The sequence below is a fragment of the Pelophylax lessonae genome, assembly GCF_965119305.1.
Source record: "Pelophylax lessonae genome assembly, chromosome: 3".
Taxonomy (NCBI): Eukaryota; Metazoa; Chordata; class Amphibia; order Anura; family Ranidae; genus Pelophylax; species Pelophylax lessonae.
In genome coordinates, this window is record NC_138770.1 from 656874796 (window position 1) to 656895585 (window position 20790).

The 20790-nt window shown below is 48.8% G+C and overlaps 1 protein-coding gene across 1 annotated transcript; it reads left to right on the plus strand.

Moving 5' to 3' along the window:
- The first annotated feature begins 9385 nt into the window (after positions 1-9385).
- RPS27A (ribosomal protein S27a) lies at positions 9386-20152 on the plus strand. Its single transcript, XM_082252362.1, has 6 exons — positions 9386-9430; positions 9549-9613; positions 14017-14071; positions 16924-17009; positions 18980-19111; positions 19969-20152. The coding sequence occupies exons 2-6, from the start codon at positions 9566-9568 to the stop codon at positions 20116-20118; spliced, it is 471 nt and encodes a 156-aa protein (XP_082108488.1). The 5' UTR covers positions 9386-9430; positions 9549-9565; the 3' UTR covers positions 20119-20152.
- The last annotated feature ends 638 nt before the right edge of the window (positions 20153-20790 follow it).

Sequence of the window (20790 nt, forward strand, 5' to 3'; positions counted from 1 at the left end):
GTGTGCCCCTAACCTCAAGACTTCCCAGGTGTGTCCTTTAACCCCAAGGGTTCCCAGGTGTGTCCCTCGATCCCAAGGGTTCCCAGGTATGTCCCTCAATCCCAAGGGTTCCCAGGTATGTCCCTCAATCCCAAGGATTTCCAGGTATGTCCCTTAATCTCAAGAGTTCCTAGGTGTGTCCCTCAACCCCAAGAGTTCCCAGATGTGTCCCTCAATCTCAAGATTTCCCAGTTATGTCCCTTAACCCCAAAAGTTCTCAGGTGTGTCTCTCATCCTCAAGAGTTCCTGGGTGTGTCCCTCAACCTCAAAAGTTCCTGGGTGTGTCTCTTAACCTCAAGAGTTCCCGGGTGTGTCCCTCAACCTCAAGAGTTCCCGGGTGTGGCTCTTAACCTCAAGAGTTCTCATGTGTGTCCCTCAACCTCAAGAGTTTCCACTTGTGTCCTTCAACCTCAAGAGTTCCCAGGTGCGTCCCTCAACCTCAAGAGTTCCCACGTGTGTCCCCCAACCTCAAGAGTTCCCACGTGTGTACCGCAACCTCAAGAGTTCCTGCGTGTGTCCCCCAACCTCAAGAGTTCCCACGTGTGTCCCTCAACCTCAAGAGTTCCTGCGTGTTTCCCTCAACCTCAAGAGTTCCCGCGTATGTCCCCCAACCTCAGGAGTTCCCACATGTGTCCCTCAACCTTAAGAGTTCCCACGTGTGTCCCCCAACCTCAAGAGTTCCCACATGTGTCCCTCAAACTCAAGAGTTTCCACGTGTTTCCCTCAACCTCAAGAGTTTCCACGTGTTTCCCTCAACCTCAAGAGTTCCCACATGTGTCCCTCAACCTCAAGAGTTCCCTCGTGTGTCCCCCAACCTCAAGAGTTCCCACATGTGTCCCTCAACCTCAAGAGTTTCCACGTGTTTCCCTCAACCTCAAGAGTTCCCACATGTGTCCCTCAACCTCAAGAGTTCCCTCGTGTGTCCCGCAACCTCAAGAGTTCCCTCGTGTGTCCCCCAACCTCAAGAGTTCCCACGTGTGTCCCTCAACCTCAAGAGTTCCCACGTGTGTCCCTCAACCTTAAGAGTTCCCACATGTGTCCCTCAACCTCAAGAGTTCCCAAGTGTGTCCCTCAACCTCAAGAGTTCCAACGTGTGTCCCTCAACCTCAAGAGTTCCCAAGTGTGTTTCTAACCTTTAAGAGTTCCCACGTGTGTCCCCCAACCTCAGGAGTTCCCACGTGTGTCCCTCAACCTCAGGAGTTCCCATGTGTGTCCCTCAACCTCAAGAGTTTCCACATGTGTCCCTCAACCTCGAGAGTTTCCACATGTGTCCCTCAACCTCAAGAGTTCCCACGTATGTCCCCCAACCTCAGGAGTTCCCACGTGTGTCCCTCAACCTTAAGAGTTCCCACGTGCGTCCCTCAACCTCAAGAGTTCCCTCGTGTTTCCCTCAACGTCAAGAATTCCCACGTGTGTCCCTCAACCTCAAGAGTTCCCACGTGTGTCCCCCAACCTCAAGAGTTCCCACGTGTGTCCCCCAACCTCAAGAGTTCCCACTTGTGTCCCTCAACCTCAAGAGTTCCCACGTGTGTCCCTCAACCTCAAGAGTTCCCACTTGTGTCCCTCTACCTCAAGAGTTCCCTCGTGTGTCCCCCAACCTCAAGAGTTCCCACGTGTGTCCCTCAACCTCAAGAGTTCCCACGTGTGTCCCTAAACCTCAAGAGTTCCCTTGTGTGACCCTCAACCTCAAGAGTTCCCACATTTGTCCCTCAACCTCAAGAGTTCCCGCGTGTGTCCCTCAACCTCAAGAGTTCCCTAGTGTGTCCTCAACCTCAAGAGTTCCCACGTGTGTCCCTCAACCTCAAGAGTTCCCGCGTGTGTCCCTCAACCTCAAGAGTTCCCACGTGTGTCCCCCAGCCTCAAGTGTTCCCACGTGTGTCCCCCAACCTCAAGAGTTCCCGCGTGTTTCCCTCAACGTCAAGAGTTCCCACGTGTGTCCCTCAACCTCAAGAGTTCTCATGTGTGTCCCTCAACGTCAAGAGTTTCCACGTGTGTCCCTGAACCTCAAGAGTTCCCACGTGTGTCCCCCAACCTCAAGAGTTCCCACGTGTGTCCCCCAACCTCAAGAGTTTCCACGTGTGTCCCTCAACCTCAAGAGTTCCCACTTGTGTCCCCCAACCTCAAGAGTTCCCGCGTGTGTCCCTCAACCCCATGTGTTTCTAGGTATGTCTCTCAACCCCAAGAGTTCCCATGTGTGTCCCTCAACCTCAAGAGTTCCCACTTGTGTCCCTCTACCTCAAGATTTCCCTCGTGTGTCCCCCAACCTCAAGAGTTCCCACGTGTGTCCCTCAACCTCAAGAGTTCCCACGTGTGTCCCTAAACCTCAAGAGTTCCCTTGTGTGACCCTCAACCTCAAGAGTTCCCACATGTGTCCCTCAACCTCAAGAGTTCCCGCGTGTGTCCCTCAACTTCAAGAGTTCCCGGGTGTGTCCCTCAACCTCAAGAGTTCCCACGTGTGTCCCTCAACCTCAAGAGTTCCCACGTGTGTCCCCCGACCTCAAGAGTTTCCACGTGTGTCCCTCAACCTCAAGAGTTCCCACGTGTGTCCCCCAACCTCAAGAGTTCCCACGTGTGTCCCCCAACCTCAAGAGTTCCCACGTGTGTCCCCCAACCTCAAGAGTTCCCACTTGTGTCCCTCAACCTCAAGAGTTCCCACGTGTGTCCCTCAACCTCAAGAGTTCCCACTTGTGTCCCTCTACCTCAAGAGTTCCCTCGTGTGTCCCCCAACCTCAAGAGTTCCCACGTGTGTCCCTCAACCTCAAGAGTTCCCACGTGTGTCCCTAAACCTCAAGAGTTCCCTTGTGTGACCCTCAACCTCAAGAGTTCCCACATGTGTCCCTCAACCTCAAGAGTTCCCACGTGTGTCCCTCAACCTCAAGAGTTCCCTAGTGTGTCCTCAACCTCAAGAGTTCCCACGTGTGTCCCTCAACCTCAAGAGTTCCCGCGTGTGTCCCTCAACCTCAAGAGTTCCCACGTGTGTCCCCCAGCCTCAAGTGTTCCCACGTGTGTCCCCCAACCTCAAGAGTTCCCGCGTGTTTCCGTCAACGTCAAGAGTTCCCACGTGTGTCCTCAACCTCAAGAGTTCCCACGTGTGTCCCTCAACCTCAAGAGTTCCCGCGTGTGTCCCTCAACGTCAAGAGTTCCCACGTGTTTCCTCAACCTCAAGAGTTCCCACTTGTGTCCCTCTACCTCAAGATTTCCCTCGTGTGTCCCCCAACCTCAAGAGTTCCCACGTGTGTCCCTCAACCTCAAGAGTTCCCACGTGTGTCCCTAAACCTCAAGAGTTCCCTTGTGTGACCCTCAACCTCAAGAGTTCCCACATGTGTCCCTCAACCTCAAGAGTTCCCGCGTGTGTCCCTCAACTTCAAGAGTTCCCGGGTGTGTCCCTCAACCTCAAGAGTTCCCACGTGTGTCCCTCAACCTCAAGAGTTCCCACGTGTGTCCCCCGACCTCAAGAGTTTCCACGTGTGTCCCTCAACCTCAAGAGTTCCCACGTGTGTCCCCCAACCTCAAGAGTTCCCACGTGTGTCCCCCAACCTCATGAGTTCCCGCGTGTGTCCTCCAACCTCAAGAGTTCCCACTTGTGTCCCTCAACCTCAAGAGTTCCCACGTGTGTCCCTCAACCTCAAGAGTTCCCACTTGTGTCCCTCTACCTCAAGAGTTCCCTCGTGTGTCCCCCAACCTCAAGAGTTCCCACGTGTGTCCCTCAACCTCAAGAGTTCCCACGTGTGTCCCTAAACCTCAAGAGTTCCCTTGTGTGACCCTCAACCTCAAGAGTTCCCACATGTGTCCCTCAACCTCAAGAGTTCCCGCGTGTGTCCCTCAACCTCAAGAGTTCCCTAGTGTGTCCTCAACCTCAAGAGTTCCCACGTGTGTCCCTCAACCTCAAGAGTTCCCGCGTGTGTCCCTCAACCTCAAGAGTTCCCACGTGTGTCCCCCAGCCTCAAGTGTTCCCACGTGTGTCCCCCAACCTCAAGAGTTCCCGCGTGTTTCCCTCAACGTCAAGAGTTCCCACGTGTGTCCCCCAACCTCAAGAGTTCCCACGTGTGTCCCCCAACCTCAAGAGTTTCCACGTGTGTCCCTCAACCTCAAGAGTTCCCACTTGTGTCCCCCAGCCTCAAGAGTTCCCGTGTGTGTCCCTCAACCCCATGTGTTTCTAGGTATGTCTCTCAACCCCAAGAGTTCCCACGTGTGTCCCTCAACCTCAAGAGTTCCCACTTGTGTCCCTCTACCTCAAGATTTCCCTCGTGTGTCCCCCAACCTCAAGAGTTCCCACGTGTGTCCCTCAACCTCAAGAGTTCCCACGTGTGTCCCTAAACCTCAAGAGTTCCCTTGTGTGACCCTCAACCTCAAGAGTTCCCACATGTGTCCCTCAACCTCAAGAGTTCCCGCGTGTGTCCCTCAACCTCAAGAGTTCCCGGGTGTGTCCCTCAACCTCAAGAGTTCCCACGTGTGTCCCTCAACCTCAAGAGTTCCCACGTGTGTCCCTAAACCTCAAGAGTTCCCTTGTGTGACCCTCAACCTCAAGAGTTCCCACATGTGTCCCTCAACCTCAAGAGTTCCCGCGTGTGTCCCTCAACCTCAAGAGTTCCCTAGTGTGTCCTCAACCTCAAGAGTTCCCACGTGTGTCCCTCAACCTCAAGAGTTCCCGCGTGTGTCCCTCAACCTCAAGAGTTCCCACGTGTGTCCCCCAGCCTCAAGTGTTCCCACGTGTGTCCCCCAACCTCAAGAGTTCCCGCGTGTTTCCCTCAACGTCAAGAGTTCCCACGTGTGTCCTCAACCTCAAGAGTTCCCACGTGTGTCCCTCAACCTCAAGAGTTCCCGCGTGTGTCCCTCAACGTCAAGAGTTCCCACGTGTGTCCTCAACCTCAAGAGTTCCCACGTGTGTCCTCAACCTCAAGAGTTCCCACGTGTGTCCCTCAACCTCAAGAGTTCCCGCGTGTGTCCCTCAACCTAAAGAGTTCCCACGTGTGTCCCCCAGCCTCAAGTGTTCCCACGTGTGTCCCCCAACCTCAAGAGTTCCCGCGTGTTTCCCTCAACGTCAAGAGTTCTCACGTGTGTCCCTCAACCTCAAGAGTTCTCATGTGTGTCCCCCAACCTCAAGAGTTTCCACGTGTGTCCCTCAACCTCAAGAGTTCCCACGTGTGTCCCCCAACCTCAAGAGTTCCCACGTGTGTCCCCCAACCTCAAGAGTTTCCACGTGTGTCCCTCAACCTCAAGAGTTCCCACTTGTGTCCCCCAACCTCAAGAGTTCCCGCGTGTGTCCCTCAACCCCATGTGTTTCTAGGTATGTCTCTCAACCCCAAGAGTTCCCACGTATGTCCCCCAACCTCAAGAGTTCCCACGTGTGTCCCCCAACCTCAAGAGTTCCCACGTGTGTCCCCCAACCTCAAGAGTTCCCACTTGTGTCCCTCAACCTCAAGAGTTCCCGCATGTTTCCCTCAACGTCAAGAATTCCCACGTGTGTCCCCCAACCTCAAGAGTTCCCACATGTGTCCCCCAACCTCAAGAGTTCCCACTTGTGTCCCTCAACCTCAAGAGTTCCCACGTGTTTCCCTCAACGTCAAGAGTTCCCACGTGTGTTCCTCAACCTCAAGAGTTCCCACGTGTGTCCCCCAACCTCAAGAGTTCCCATGTGTGTCCCCCAACCTCAAGAGTTCCCGCGTGTGTCCCTCAACCTCAAGAGTTCCCTAGTGTGTCCTCAACCTCAAGAGTTCCCACGTGTGTCCCTCAACCTCAAGAGTTCCCGCGTGTGTCCCTCAACCTCAAGAGTTCCCACGTGTGTCCCCCAGCCTCAAGTGTTCCCGCGTGTGTCCCCCAACCTCAAGAGTTCCCGCGTGTTTCCGTCAACGTCAAGAGTTCCCACGTGTGTCCTCAACCTCAAGAGTTCCCACGTGTGTCCCTCAACCTCAAGAGTTCCCGCGTGTGTCCCTCAACGTCAAGAGTTCCCACGTGTGTCCTCAACCTCAAGAGTTCCCACGTGTGTCCTCAACCTCAAGAGTTCCCACGTGTGTCCCTCAACCTCAAGAGTTCCCGCGTGTGTCCCTCAACCTCAAGAGTTCCCACGTGTGTCCCCCAGCCTCAAGTGTTCCCACGTGTGTCCCCCAACCTCAAGAGTTCCCGCGTGTTTCCCTCAACGTCAAGAGTTCCCACGTGTGTCCCCCAACCTCAAGAGTTCCCACGTGTGTCCCCCAACCTCAAGAGTTTCCACGTGTGTCCCTCAACCTCAAGAGTTCCCACTTGTGTCCCCCAACCTCAAGAGTTCCCGCGTGTGTCCCTCAACCCCATGTGTTTCTAGGTATGTCTCTCAACCCCAAGAGTTCCCACGTGTGTCCCTCAACCTCAAGAGTTCCCACTTGTGTCCCTCTACCTCAAGATTTCCCTCGTGTGTCCCCCAACCTCAAGAGTTCCCACGTGTGTCCCTCAACCTCAAGAGTTCCCACGTGTGTCCCTAAACCTCAAGAGTTCCCTTGTGTGACCCTCAACCTCAAGAGTTCCCACATGTGTCCCTCAACCTCAAGAGTTCCCGCGTGTGTCCCTCAACCTCAAGAGTTCCCGGGTGTGTCCCTCAACCTCAAGAGTTCCCACGTGTGTCCCTCAACCTCAAGAGTTCCCACGTGTGTCCCTAAACCTCAAGAGTTCCCTTGTGTGACCCTCAACCTCAAGAGTTCCCACATGTGTCCCTCAACCTCAAGAGTTCCCGCGTGTGTCCCTCAACCTCAAGAGTTCCCTAGTGTGTCCTCAACCTCAAGAGTTCCCACGTGTGTCCCTCAACCTCAAGAGTTCCCGCGTGTGTCCCTCAACCTCAAGAGTTCCCACGTGTGTCCCCCAGCCTCAAGTGTTCCCACGTGTGTCCCCCAACCTCAAGAGTTCCCGCGTGTTTCCCTCAACGTCAAGAGTTCCCACGTGTGTCCTCAACCTCAAGAGTTCCCACGTGTGTCCCTCAACCTCAAGAGTTCCCGCGTGTGTCCCTCAACGTCAAGAGTTCCCACGTGTGTCCTCAACCTCAAGAGTTCCCACGTGTGTCCTCAACCTCAAGAGTTCCCACGTGTGTCCCTCAACCTCAAGAGTTCCCGCGTGTGTCCCTCAACTTCAAGAGTTCCCACGTGTGTCCCCCAGCCTCAAGTGTTCCCACGTGTGTCCCCCAACCTCAAGAGTTCCCGCGTGTTTCCCTCAACGTCAAGAGTTCTCACGTGTGTCCCTCAACCTCAAGAGTTCTCATGTGTGTCCCCCAACCTCAAGAGTTTCCACGTGTGTCCCTCAACCTCAAGAGTTCCCACGTGTGTCCCCCAACCTCAAGAGTTCCCACGTGTGTCCCCCAACCTCAAGAGTTTCCACATGTGTCCCTCAACCTCAAGAGTTCCCACTTGTGTCCCCCAACCTCAAGAGTTCCCGCGTGTGTCCCTCAACCCCATGTGTTTCTAGGTATGTCTCTCAACCCCAAGAGTTCCCACGTATGTCCCCCAACCTCAAGAGTTCCCACGTGTGTCCCCCAACCTCAAGAGTTCCCACGTGTGTCCCCCAACCTCAAGAGTTCCCACTTGTGTCCCTCAACCTCAAGAGTTCCCGCATGTTTCCCTCAACGTCAAGAATTCCCACGTGTGTCCCCCAACCTCAAGAGTTCCCACATGTGTCCCCCAACCTCAAGAGTTCCCACTTGTGTCCCTCAACCTCAAGAGTTCCCACGTGTTTCCCTCAACGTCAAGAGTTCCCACGTGTGTCCCTCAACCTCAAGAGTTCCCACGTGTGTCCCCCAACCTCAAGAGTTCCCATGTGTGTCCCCCAACCTCAAGAGTTCCCACGTGTGTCCCTTAACCTCAAGAGTTCCCATGTGTTTCCCCCAACCTCAGGAGTTCCCACGTGTGTCCCTCAACCTTAAGAGTTCCCACGTGCGTCCCTCAACCTCAAGAGTTCCCACGTGCGTCCCTCAACCTCAAGAGTTCCCAGGTGCGTCCCTCAACCTCAAGAGTTCCCACGTGCGTCCCTCAGCCTCAAGAGTTCCCACGTGCGTCCCTCAACCTCAAGAGTTCCCAGGTGCGTCCCTCAACCTCAAGAGTTCCCACATGTGTCCCTCAACCTCAAGAGTTCCCACGTGTGTCCCTCAACCTCAAGAGTTCCCACGTATGTCCCTCAACCTCAAGAGTTCCCACGTGCGTCCCTCAGCCTCAAGAGTTCCCACGTGCGTCCCTCAACCTCAAGAGTTCCCAGGTGCGTCCCTCAACCTCAAGAGTTCCCACGTGTGTCCCTCAACCTCAAGAGTTCCTACGTGTGTCTCTCAACCCCATGTGTTTCTAGGTGTGTCCCTCAACCCCAAGAGTACCCCGGTGTATCTCTGCACCCCAAGAGTTTCTGAGTTGGTCCCTTAACTCCGCAAGTTTCCAGATGGGATCTCAACCCTAAGAATTCCAATATATGTTCTTTACCCCAAGGATTTCTGGGTAATTTCGTTCAGCCCCAGGACTTCTCAGGCGTGTCCCCAATTGACACTTTACCACTGAAAACTATGTTAGAAAGGGGATTTATGACTGAGAAAACTCCTATATGTAAATGAGCCCCAAATAACTGCGTCTGGCTGAAATTTCTCATCTAAGTCTAGGCCTTCCTCTGGACAACAAGATGTCACCTATGAGCTGTGATCCCTGTACACCTTACCCGTCTCCGGGCTCACTCCCTGTATACAGGGCTTCACTCTGTATACTATATACTGTATGCCTGTTACTAAGCTGGTTGTTAGGGGCGTTACCAAACTGGGGCTGCTCTGAAAGACAGACAGGGCGGGCCTACAGGGAAAGGGGCGTTACCCAACAGAGCCACTGTGAATGACGGGAGGGCGGACCGACGGGGTAAAGGGGGCGTTACCAAACTAGAGAGGGGTGGTCCCATAGGGAAATTGGGCGTTACCAAGCCAGAGGGGCGGGAAGTGGCTGGCAGGGCGGGCGTTGTGCGCGCGCATAGTACTTATTAAAAATATGTTTTTAAAAAAAAATAGCATTTCAGCGCATCACACTCTGTAATTGTGACTATATATATCTTATTAAGGAATAATTGTATTGTTTTGAAATGAGAATAAGCATACCGGAAACCGGCCAACCTGACAGGACTACCAGTCCCAGAATGCAGTGCGTCTCAAGGTGGGGTCCTTTAAATTAGACTCATTCAAAACCAACTCTAACCTTTCCTTTATCATTATTCCTCTTATTGTTATTAAAACACAAAGTAAACTGAACAAATCTGAACGTCCAAGTGTCCCGCCGCTGTGAATAACGTGTGATATTTCACTCAGGCATCGCCGCGGACAGCTCTCCCCGCCCACCGCCCTTGTGGACCAGCTAGGAAAACCCCGTAGCGGCCGGAAGGAGGTCCTCTCTCCAGGATCCGCCATTAGCAGGAGGTGAGTGTGGCGGAGCGGCTCCGGGGACGGCGGGTTTGTGGCCGATGTAGCGGGCCCCGGAGGAGGGAGGGACGGGGTGTACTCGGTGTATATAATGACCGGCTCTCTCCTGTCACAGGTGGATCCGCCATCACCATGCAGATCTTCGTGAAAACGCTGACGGGGAAGACCATCACCCTCGAGGTGCGTGTGGCGGCCATGGCTGTGTGAGGGGAGGACAGGCAGCTGCGGGGGGCAGCCCGGGCACACAGAGAGGACCCCCCACTACAACCACGTGTCTGATCTGTACTCCATGTGCGGCTTGGTTTACTGAAACTGGAGAGGGCAAAATATGGTGCAGAGAAACCAATCAGCTTCCAGGTTTTATTGTCAAATCTTCATTGGACAAACTGAAAATAGAAGCTGATTGGATTCTATGCAGATCTGCAGAGAAACCAATCAGCTTCCAGGATTTATTGTCAAAGCTTCATTGGATGAACTGATGACAAGCTGATTGGATTCTATATACAGAGTTGTGCCAGATTTTGCACTCTCTAGTTTTAGTAAATCACCACCAATGTGTGCTGATGGAGACACCCAGAACTGTCACTTCCAGTGGGGCCTCCCCACAATGCCATGAGATAATAGGATGTGATTTCCATTTAATGCAAGGCCTCATTCACCTGTGTGATTTATGTGTGAAAGTCTGTTCACATGAATGGGCCGCTGTCTGTGAATGCACCAAAAGCTCCTGCACTTATTTGGGTGTTGAGTTTTGCTGGGTTATCATGTGACAAAATGCCAATTTCCTGGGTGCGATTGGGGTGCTATTAAAGTGGTAGTATACTCTTCTTTTTTTAATTTTTACCTACTGGTAAGCCTATAATATGGCTTACCTGTAGGTAAAATATCTCCAAAACCTGCACGGTTTAGGAGATATTCACCCTGCGTGCAGCCACTGATGCCAGCGGTGCATGCGCTCTGTAGGTCACGCTGGACCTTCAGAGCTCCTTGCCGGAAAGTGAACTCCCACGCGTATGCACGGGAGTGACGTCACCGCGGCTCCGGCCATTCGCAGCACCGGAGCCGACAAACCAAGAAGAGACTTAAAGGGCACGGGAGTGACATCACCGTAGATCCGGCTGCTCACAGCGCAGGAGCCGCCAAACCCCAAAGAGCCGTAAAAGGGCACGGGAGTGATGTTGCCGCGGCTCCAGCCACTCGCAGCGCCTGAGTCTCTAAACCTGGAAGAGATGCTGAGGGAACATGTCAGCTCCCTCAGCATTGTCCAGGCAACCGTGTGGGGGCTTCGTTCTTAGGTATTTCATAATGTGCCAGTATGCAATGCATACTAGCACATTATACCATTGTCCTGCAGGGTTTTTTTTTTTTTATACACAGGATACAACCGCTTTAATGGCATGGGAAGTGATATACATTTTATTTTTACGCACTTCCATGAAAATGCGAAGAAATGCGCATTTCTGCATGCGTCCCCGGAGCACACTAATGTGTATTGGGCTTTACGGCAACCAAAAAGTGTGGTTGCTTGAAACTGTTGCTGTTAAAGGATTAGTTCACCTTTTGGAAAAAGTGTGTGTATCAATCAAATGGCTGCCACTGCACACATCAAAGACAGAGAATGGGCCCGGGTGTGCAGCAAAGACTGCAGTACATATCCAAAAAAGAGAGCGGCACTCATTGGTCTTGAAAGGTGAACACACAATGAAGGTTTTGTTTCGATGCAGCACAATCTCATCGTCCTCGTAAAACGGTCATTGTGCGTTCACCTTTCAAGACCGCTGCATGCCGCTCTTTTGGGGGGAAAAAAGAAAAAAATTTATATTTTAATAAGAAAAGTTTTATTATAGTGAACACAGTATATGTGAGATGACATGTATCATACAGAGGAAAACAGTCTCTCTAATGCATAAACTACTCAAAGTCCATACATTGCCTTTAAAAAAAAAAAAAAATATATATATATATCTCCCCCAAAAAAAAATTGTGAGATCTTAAACTAAACAAAAAGAGAACCTAACCAGCCAGCATATGCGGTGTGCACAATCTCCCCCCGATAGAGATATATCTATCTCGAATGTATTGGGGTGCCTGCATATTTACACACACACATCAATTTTGATGGCATCTCAATTTTAGCCCTCGGTCATGCTAAATGTGGGTTTGCAATCATGCGAGTTCAGCTGAACTCTCACAATTTCAAACCTGCATTTCATTGGGAGTTCGGGGATGATTTGAAAGAACTCTGTGGGTCAAAAGTAGTGCAGGAATTAGTTTTGGAAAACAGTGCGGCGTCGCACTGATTAGGACAGTGCCGTTGCCGGCAATAGGATGCAATCTGAGATGTCAAATTGTGCCGCTGGGAACGAGGCATTAGTCCGTAGGGTTCAATATTGGGTTGGCCCACCCTTTGCAGCTATAACAGCTTCAACTCTTCTGGGAAGGCTGTCCACAAGGTTTAGGAGAGTGTCTATGGGAATGTTTGACCATTCTTCCAGAAGCGCATTTGTGAGGTCAGGCACTGATGATGGAGAAAAGGCCTGGCTCGCATTTTCTGCTCTAATTCATCCCAAAGATGTTCTATCGGGTTGAGGTCAGGACTCTGTGCAGGCCAGTCAAGTTTCTCCACCCCAAACTCGCTCATCCATGTCTTTATGGACGTTGCTTTGTGCATTGGTGCGCAGTCATGTTGGAATAGGAAGGGGCCATCCCCAGACTGTACCCGCAAAGTTGGGAGCAGGAAATTGTCCAAATTTTCTTAGTATTCGGACACCTTAAAAATTCCCTTCTCTGGAACTAATGGGCCAAAACCCAACCCCTGAAAAAAAAAAAAAAACCCACACCATAACCCCCCCCCCCAGCACAGAGTACTGATCTTAACCTGATAACACCTTTGGGATGAATTGGAGTGGAGACTGCGAGCCAGGTGGGCTTCTCCAACATCAGTGTCTGACCTCACAAATGCTCTTCTAGAAGAATGATCTAACATTTCCATAGACACACTCCTAAACCTTTTTGACAGCCTTCCCAGAAGAGTTGAAGCTGCTGTAGCTGCAGAGGGTGGGCCAACTCAATATTGAACCCTACGGACTTAAGACTGGGATGCCATTAAAGTTCATGTGTGTGTAAAGGCAGGCGTCTCAATACTTTTAAAAATGTTAGATAGATATATATATATATATAGCTTTTATTTTTATTTTTTTCCCCATTGAGCTTGTCAAGCATTGATCCTGTGATCAGGGGTACATTGTCAGGCTCCTGCAGACAAGCTGTGCGGCTTTTAGCCCATAACCCTGGCCTGACTGTTTACCAGGTGCAGGGCTCATGAATGAACTATGAGAGCTCCTCAGCAACCTCGCTGTTCATTCAGAACTACAAGCTGTCAGCCACAATGGCTGACGGTAGTTGTAGTTCATTCATTTACAGGATTCTGGTGTGGGCAGAGCCCTGCGTGGCCTCGTTGTTTTGGATTTCTCATGGCGGGTACAGGGGGAGGATTTCTCACCTACTTTTATGAGAGGGTGATAAGTGATGGCAGGAGCTGAAACAGGTTATATGTTATATGTTCCAAAATGTGAACTTGTCCTTTAAGCTTGATTGTATTGCGCTTAAATTACAAGTAGAATGGTGTTTTGCATTGAATGGATGCTGAATCCCATGGTTTCATATATTACAGTAGAGCCAGCTTGATGTGGTTGCCTAGGTGAATGGCGTGCACTGCTCTCCTTTTGCCTCTGGGGATACACACATCACGTATGATGGAGGGGGGGCAGCCTTGCGGCGCATCATGACGAGGTCCGACTGCTGAACTCGGACGAGCCAGTGGGCCCCCCAATGATGTCACACTGGTATTTTTAAGTGTGGGCATCCGGCTGTGACAGCTTGTGGCTTCACATCTGGGTGCCCACTGAGCATCGCTGCCTCTTGTGAATGGTCCCGTAGTCTTCTGGGATCTGTCATGTGTACCAGAAGATTGCAGGGAGGAGAAACGATCAACTAGGTCAGGGATCCTCAAACTACGGCCCTCCAGCTGTTGTGGAACTACACATCCCATGAGGCATTGTAAAACTCTGACATTCAGACATGACTAGGCCTGATGGGAATTTTAGTTCCTGAACTGGAGGGCCACAGTTTGAAGACGCCTGGCCTAGGTGATCAGAGCAGAAGTGGGAGCGAGTATCTGTCAAAATTATGTAACCAATCTTAAAGGTAGGCAGGGGTTTAAAAAAAAAGTCCAGGGGCAGGCTAGAAATCCGCATGAAGGACCATTTCCAGAAAGGAAAATCCTCCCTTGCAGCGGTGTTGCCCCAGCATTGCAAGGTGTGACGCGCTTCTTTAGGTCTGGTTGGGATGGGAAAAGCGGGAGTACTTACCAGCTGTTTTATACCCCCTCTTTAAAAAAATCTAACAAGGAAGACTCAGTGTTTTATTCTCATTGGATCTGACCATAGTTAAGGCAAATCATTTCTTTGTACTTTTCAGCTGTAAATATAATACAAATGGTGGTTGATTAAAAAACGACAGTCATACTGCCAGAAGAATGTGAAGCATTGCCTGTGTCTGATGTTCATACGACTCTTTTCCAGGTCGAGCCCTCTGATACTATTGAAAATGTCAAGGCTAAGATTCAGGACAAGGAAGGTTGGTTCTTTTTATTTTACATGTGTTTAAAGAGGAGCTTCACTGCTTATGAAAAATAAGTCAGCTGCTGCAAATACTATAGCTGCTAACTTACAAAACACACACTGAAAGCGGTCATAAAGAAAAAAAAAAAAATCCCTGCAAGGCAATGTCCTCATATAGTTATAGTGAGGTTGAAAAATACATCAGCCCATCCAGTTCAATCTATGTGTGTGTGTTTTGCAGTTAGTGCATCGTATACCCCTGTATGTTGTGGTCGTTGGTGTGCCCAGCTAATCGTTTTTTTAAATATTGATGCTTCCTGCTACCACTGCTTGTGGAAGAGAATTCCACATCCTTACCGCTCTGAAAGTAAAGAACCCTTAAAGCAGTTTAAGGTTAAACCGCTTCTCTTCTAATTTTAGTGAGTGGCCATGTGTCGTCTTTAAATTCCCTTTTGCTGAATAGTTTGTTCCTTATGCTAGGGTCACCAGTACGGTATTTGTACATTGATATCATATCCCCCCTCAAGCGTCTCTTCCAGGGAGAATAAGTTCAGTGCTTGCAGTCTTTCAAAGTGAATGTCCTCCTTTCCCCTTATTATCTTTCAATAGTTTTTTATTTTTTGTAAGGTAAAGATAAATGATACAAAAAGAAAATGCTCTCAAATAAACATGAGCTCAGTGTGAAATCTAACAATGCAGACCACTGATCAGCAAGAAGAGAGAGGGTAGACAAGATCCCTTATAGGGCTCTACATATGCTGGTGTAGCTTCATAAGTGTAAAAGAATGCAATTTATACTTGTTTTAGTCCCACCTTGCCGGACACCCCTTATGGAAACTTACTGTGTTCCAGGAGGGTGAGGTAGTCTAGACCAGGGGTCTTCAAACTACGGCCCTCCAGTTGTTCAGGAACTACAATTCCAATCATGCCTAGTCATGTCTGTGAATGTCAGATTTAGAATGCCTCATGGAATGTGTAGTTCTGCAACAGCTGGAGGGCTGTAGTTTGGAGATCCCTGGTCTAGACCATTACCATCCAACCAAGTTATGGTGGCTAGAGGGTATATGTAAAAGGAACAGATCACACCCTGTTTAGTTATTAGGTAACATGTAAACTACTGGAGCTTGTCTAAAAACTCTAACAAGAATTAGCGAACTGATTGTCAATACCTGACATAGGTATTCAGGCTATATCTATCAGGAAGGACCAAAACACACCTAAAATAGGATGTTCCTTGAGGTTTTGGTGTTGAGTTCCTCTCCCCTAATTATTTTTGTTGCCCTTCTCTGGACTTTCTCCAGTTCCAGCACATCCTTCCTGAGGACCGGTGCCCAGAACTGGACAGCATACTCCAGATGTGGCCGGACCAGAGTCTTGTAGAGTGGGAGAATAATCTCTTTATTTCTGGAGTGAATCCCCTTTTTTTTTATACATCCCAGTATTCTGTTGGCTTTGCTTGCAGTAGCTTGGCATTGCATGCCACTGCCAAGCCTGTTGTCTACCAGAACCCCCAGGTCCTTTTCCATCTTAGATTCCCCCAAAGGTTCTCCCCCTAGTGAGTAACTTGCGTTCATATTTCTGGCACCCAAGTACATTACTTTACATTTTTCAACATTAAACCTCATCTGCCATGTAGTTGCCCACCCCATTATTGTGTTCAGGCCTTCTTGTAAGGTTTCCACATCCTGCATAGAAGATATTGCCCTGCATAGCTTAGCATCATCCACAAATAATGAGATTTGTGCTCATTATCCCATCCTCCACATCATTTAGGAATAAATTAAACCGGATTGGTCCTAAGACAGATCCTTAGGGGACCCCACTTTCTACACCCGACCAATCCGAGTACTCCCCATTAATCACCACCCTCTGGACTCTCCCGTGGAGCCACTTCTCTATCCAGGTACTCACCTTATGGTCCATACCTACCTTCCTTAGTTTGTACAGTAAGCGTTTGTGGGGAACGGTGTCAAAGGCCTTTGCAAAGTCCAGATACACCACATCCACAGGCTTTCCTTTATCTAGGTGGCAGCTCACTTCATCGTAGAAGGTTAATAGATTGGTTTGGCAAGAACGATTTTTCATGAATCCATGCTGATTACTACTAACAGTTTTTATTACTAAAATATTGTATATAGTCCCTTATCCCCTCCAATAGCTTGCAGACTATTGTTAGCATAACCAGCCTGTAATTCCCTGGGATATATCTCGGCCCTTTTTTAATTATTGGTGCCACGCTGGCGTGGCTTATCCCCCAATCAGCTGGTACCATTCCCGTCAGACTGTCCATAAAAAAATTAAGCTGGATACACACTATAAGATTTTCTGAAGACTTTTTCCTTCAGATTTACCTTTTCTATGTAGTGCAAGGGCCTGCCAGATTGCATACAAATTGAAAGTGTTTAGGTTTGACCTCATATTGTATGGTTTTTGGTAAGTCTGAAGGAAAAAGTCTTCAGAAAATCTTAGTGTGTATGGCCCATTAGGAACAATGGTCTGGCTATCACCTGGCTGAGTTCCTTAAGGACCCTCGGGTGTAAGCCATCTGGTCCCGGTGACTTAATTCTTGACTTTTTTTTTTTTTTTTCTTTTTAAATCTGTTTTCTGTTAACCATGAGGGTGCTTCCTGTGGCGTGTTATTAACTTTAACATTACAGTTTAGGTTACTGTATTCCCCCCACCCAAAAATTAAAAAAAAAAAAGCCCAGAGGGGGCAAAATGCTTATTCATTAAAATCTGCATTTTAAGCTATTCTGTTAATCTGTTACTGCCTCTGATTTATATCCAGTGTTTCCACTTGCAGTAATTGTACCTGTAAATTTCCATTCCCTTTTAGTTTCAATGACAGAAATGCTTTTGTTTCTACAGGTATTCCTCCTGATCAGCAGAGGTTGATCTTCGCTGGCAAGCAGCTTGAAGATGGCCGCACACTCTCAGATTATAACATTCAGAAGGTGGGTCTCGATCGCTCAAAATAAATAAAATAAAATCTGTGACCAAGAGTTTTCTTGAGTGTTGTAAATGGGAGGCTTGTTTTTCAGTATGATTTAATATGGTGGTTTTTCTTGGAAGAAAATGAGTTTTCCTTCAAATCCTTTTTGGAGATGTCGGGTACATAGTCTTGTATGCTTGACTTAACCTGGCTATACATCACTTTTATTCTGCAAGAGGTTACCTTTTTAGTGAAAACTGTCCATTGAATATAATAAATTTAGTAATTTAGGTAAACTCCTGACTCTTGTAAGTTGAGCTTGGCTGCACCCACACACTTGGGCTTTTTTTGTTTAATGCAGTAACCAGCATTATTTATCGGGAGGGTTGCTAGTGTGGTGGTAAAGTAACATTTGCTTCTAAATCAATGATAGCTTTGGATCCACATAACTTTGGAAAGCCATTTTAATTGTGCTAACTTGCTTGAGATCCTTGTACGTTTCCAGGTTTGTTATGGGTTTAAAAATTTTAAAAGTAGATCTACAGTCTGGTTTATGAATAGCATTGCAAAGTTCTTTCTGAGCAGTGCAAGAGACCGAAATGGGCTACCAATATATTTGGTACTGTGGTTTTTAACCTCAAAGGCCCCTTTCACACGGACGTTCCGATCCGCCTGTCATTTTTTTTCAGGTGGACCGGATCATATGCTCCATGCATTTCTATGGGGGGAGCGGAGACATCTCCGCTGACACCCGCTGCTTACTGATTCTGATCCTGTCTGTGAAATCTGGATGGATGGAAACCCTATTTTCCATCTGTCTGGCGGATCGGATGAGAACAGACAGGGGGTCCCTTCTCATCTGATCTCCCCATAGAGGAGAGCGGGGATCTGACACCTCCGTCTCTGCACACAGAGCGGAGAAGGAGCTGCCATCTGCCTGCTCAGCGGGGATCGGCGGATCAATTTCCCCCCCAGCTGAGCAGAATGGACTGTTTCGTGTGAAAGGACCCTTAGAGTATTACAATTCAGGATGTATATAGTTCAAAGATTAAGTACAGCCAAAGCTCATTTGGCTGTACTTCTCCTGTGGATCACATGAGTGTGCAGTTCATTTTCAGCAGGCAGCGGGCTGAAGCACGCTGACGTCAGAGCCGGTCCAGGCTCAGGAAAGATCGCGACCATGTGTTTATCGAGCCGCTGAGTCTCCCACTCCCTCAACAGCCCAGTGAGTGCGGGGGTGGGGGCAGAGCAGAGAACCGCTGACTGTCACCAGCTCTCTGATCATGTCGCTCTGAGAACCGAGCGATTGGTGGTGTTTGATTGCTCGGTTCTCAGTGTTAGAGATTGCAGAGACAGATGCAGCATGTATAGAGTGTGATTTTAAAAAAACTTTGGCAAAGCCCACAATGCTTCTAGATGGAAATTAAGCGCTTCCCCCCCAAGAAGCAAAATACCAAAACGGACCAGAAATAGTGTAGCAATTTATTACTGATGCATAAGAATCACAGCAAAAAGATAAACCTCCAATAGGCCTAGTATTAAAAACACAAACCGCAGTGCACTTAAATGAGTGCAATTTCTGAAACCGGAAGTGGCGGCATGTCAGCGTATAGCTCCTCCCTAGCGTGAATCATGCTGATGCACGTTGTCATGAAACCTGTTGGGGCGGAGCTATGTACAGATATCATGGCACCACTTCCAGTTTATGTATTTTGTTTTTCACTCACGTTTTTTACGCACATGATTTATATAGTGGATGTATTAATATTAACTTGATTAATTTGCTGTGGCTATATTAAGGCGCTGCACCTTTACTTCTGTTATAGGATTTATATAGTGCCACAGTTTGCACAGTGCTTTATATAGGGAGACAGTATAGTTGCTGAAAAATCCAATGCGGAAGGATTAGGAGGACCCCCCTGCTCATTGAGCTTACAATCAATTTTATTTTGAGATGGTAATATTAGATTTATCTACCTGTATATCCAATAGGAGTCCACACTTCACCTGGTGCTGAGGCTCCGTGGTGGTGCCAAGAAGAGGAAGAAGAAGTCTTACACCACCCCCAAGAAGAACAAGCATAAGAGAAAGAAGGTCAAGCTTGCTGTGCTCAAGTACTACAAGGTAAGATCGAATACTAGCTCATTATGATATACTTACCTTGGAACGAAGCGCCGACCGCTCACCTCTCCCATGGGTGACATGTTCTGTCACCCTTCTGGGTTCGCGGCATCCGGCCATCTGGCTGGACCGGCGATGAGGTCACTCCCGCTCATGCGAGTGGGAGCCGATGGTCATGGCACGGGGCTCTGAAGGAACGGCACCAGCGGCCGTTCCTTCAGAGCGCATGCGCCAGTGATGTCACTGGCTGCATGTAAGGTAAATATCTCAAATGGTACATGTTTAGGAGATATTTACAGTACCTATAGGCTTACCTATAGGTACAACTTGCAGAGGAGGGTTTACTTCCTCTTTTAACTTTACACAAACCTAGTTTGCATTGTACATTGCCATTAGAATGGTCAATATTCTATTCCTGGTTTGCTAAAGGTGCTATAAAAAGAATAGTAAGGGGAAAAAAAAGTGTGGCATTTGCCATTATTTTTATATTTTAAGTCCAGAAAGAATTTTGATTTGGTATCCAGTCACTGCATGACAGCATAAATCTGTGCTCAAAAGGCCATCTAGAGTCAGGACCCTGTAAATGTGAAAGCAGTTCATGAAGTTAATGTGCCTACAGCGAAGGAAGGAACGTGTTATAAATCAATGGCATACATGGTGGCGACAGGATTGATAACCATTTTGGGTGCATAAAGATTGATGACAGATCAGTGGGGGGGGGAGATATGTGCAGCAATGTGGGAAAGTACTTAGACACTGAATTGTAGTGATATAAGGTCCCTTTATTTGTAGGTTTGTTGCTGTAAGTACAATACACCTTGTATGATGTGCACCATTAATACGGTTTCATGTCTTTACAGGTTGATGAGAATGGCAAAATCCACCGCTTGAGGCGTGAATGCCCATCTGATGAGTGCGGCGCTGGAGTCTTCATGGCCAGTCACTTCGACAGGCACTACTGTGGAAAATGTTGTCTGACTTATTGCTTCAACAAGCCTGAAGACAAGTAAAATGTACATGTGTTAATAAAACCAGTTGACAGACCATGCTCGTGTCCTCACTTTTTTTTTTTTTTCTTATTTCTAAAGTGGATGTTGACATAGCTTTTTTTTTTTTTTTTTTTTTTTTATAAAGCTAAGCTTCTTATCCAAGGGAGACATTGCAACAAGTCAGTGCTGCCCAGGATTACTTGTACCTCCTTTTTACTAACTGAACATACAATTACTCTTCCTTAGTTGGGTCAACAGTGGTCAGGTTGTAAATCCCCCCCCCCCCCCCCCCTTAAAAAAAAAAAAACGGTGGCCAGCCTTAGGCCCCTTTCACACAGGCGGACCGTTCAGACCCGCCTGTCCGTTTTTTTTTTTTTTGGCGGATCTGAACGGTCTCCCCATGCATTCCTATGGGGCATCGGATGTCAGGGAGACATGTCTGCTGACATCCGATCCGTCAAATCTGGACGGCTGGAAACCCTATTTTCCATCTGTCCAGCGGATCGGATTGGGTGAGAACGGACTGACGGTCCGTTGACATCCGATTTCCCCCATAGAGATGCATGGGGAACTGTCAGCTGTGTCTCCGCACACAGCGCGGAGACACAGCTGTCTTGCTGCTTAGCGGGGGATCAGCGGCTCGATCCCCCGCTGAGAAAAACAGACTCCGTCCAACGGACGGAGTGTGTGAAA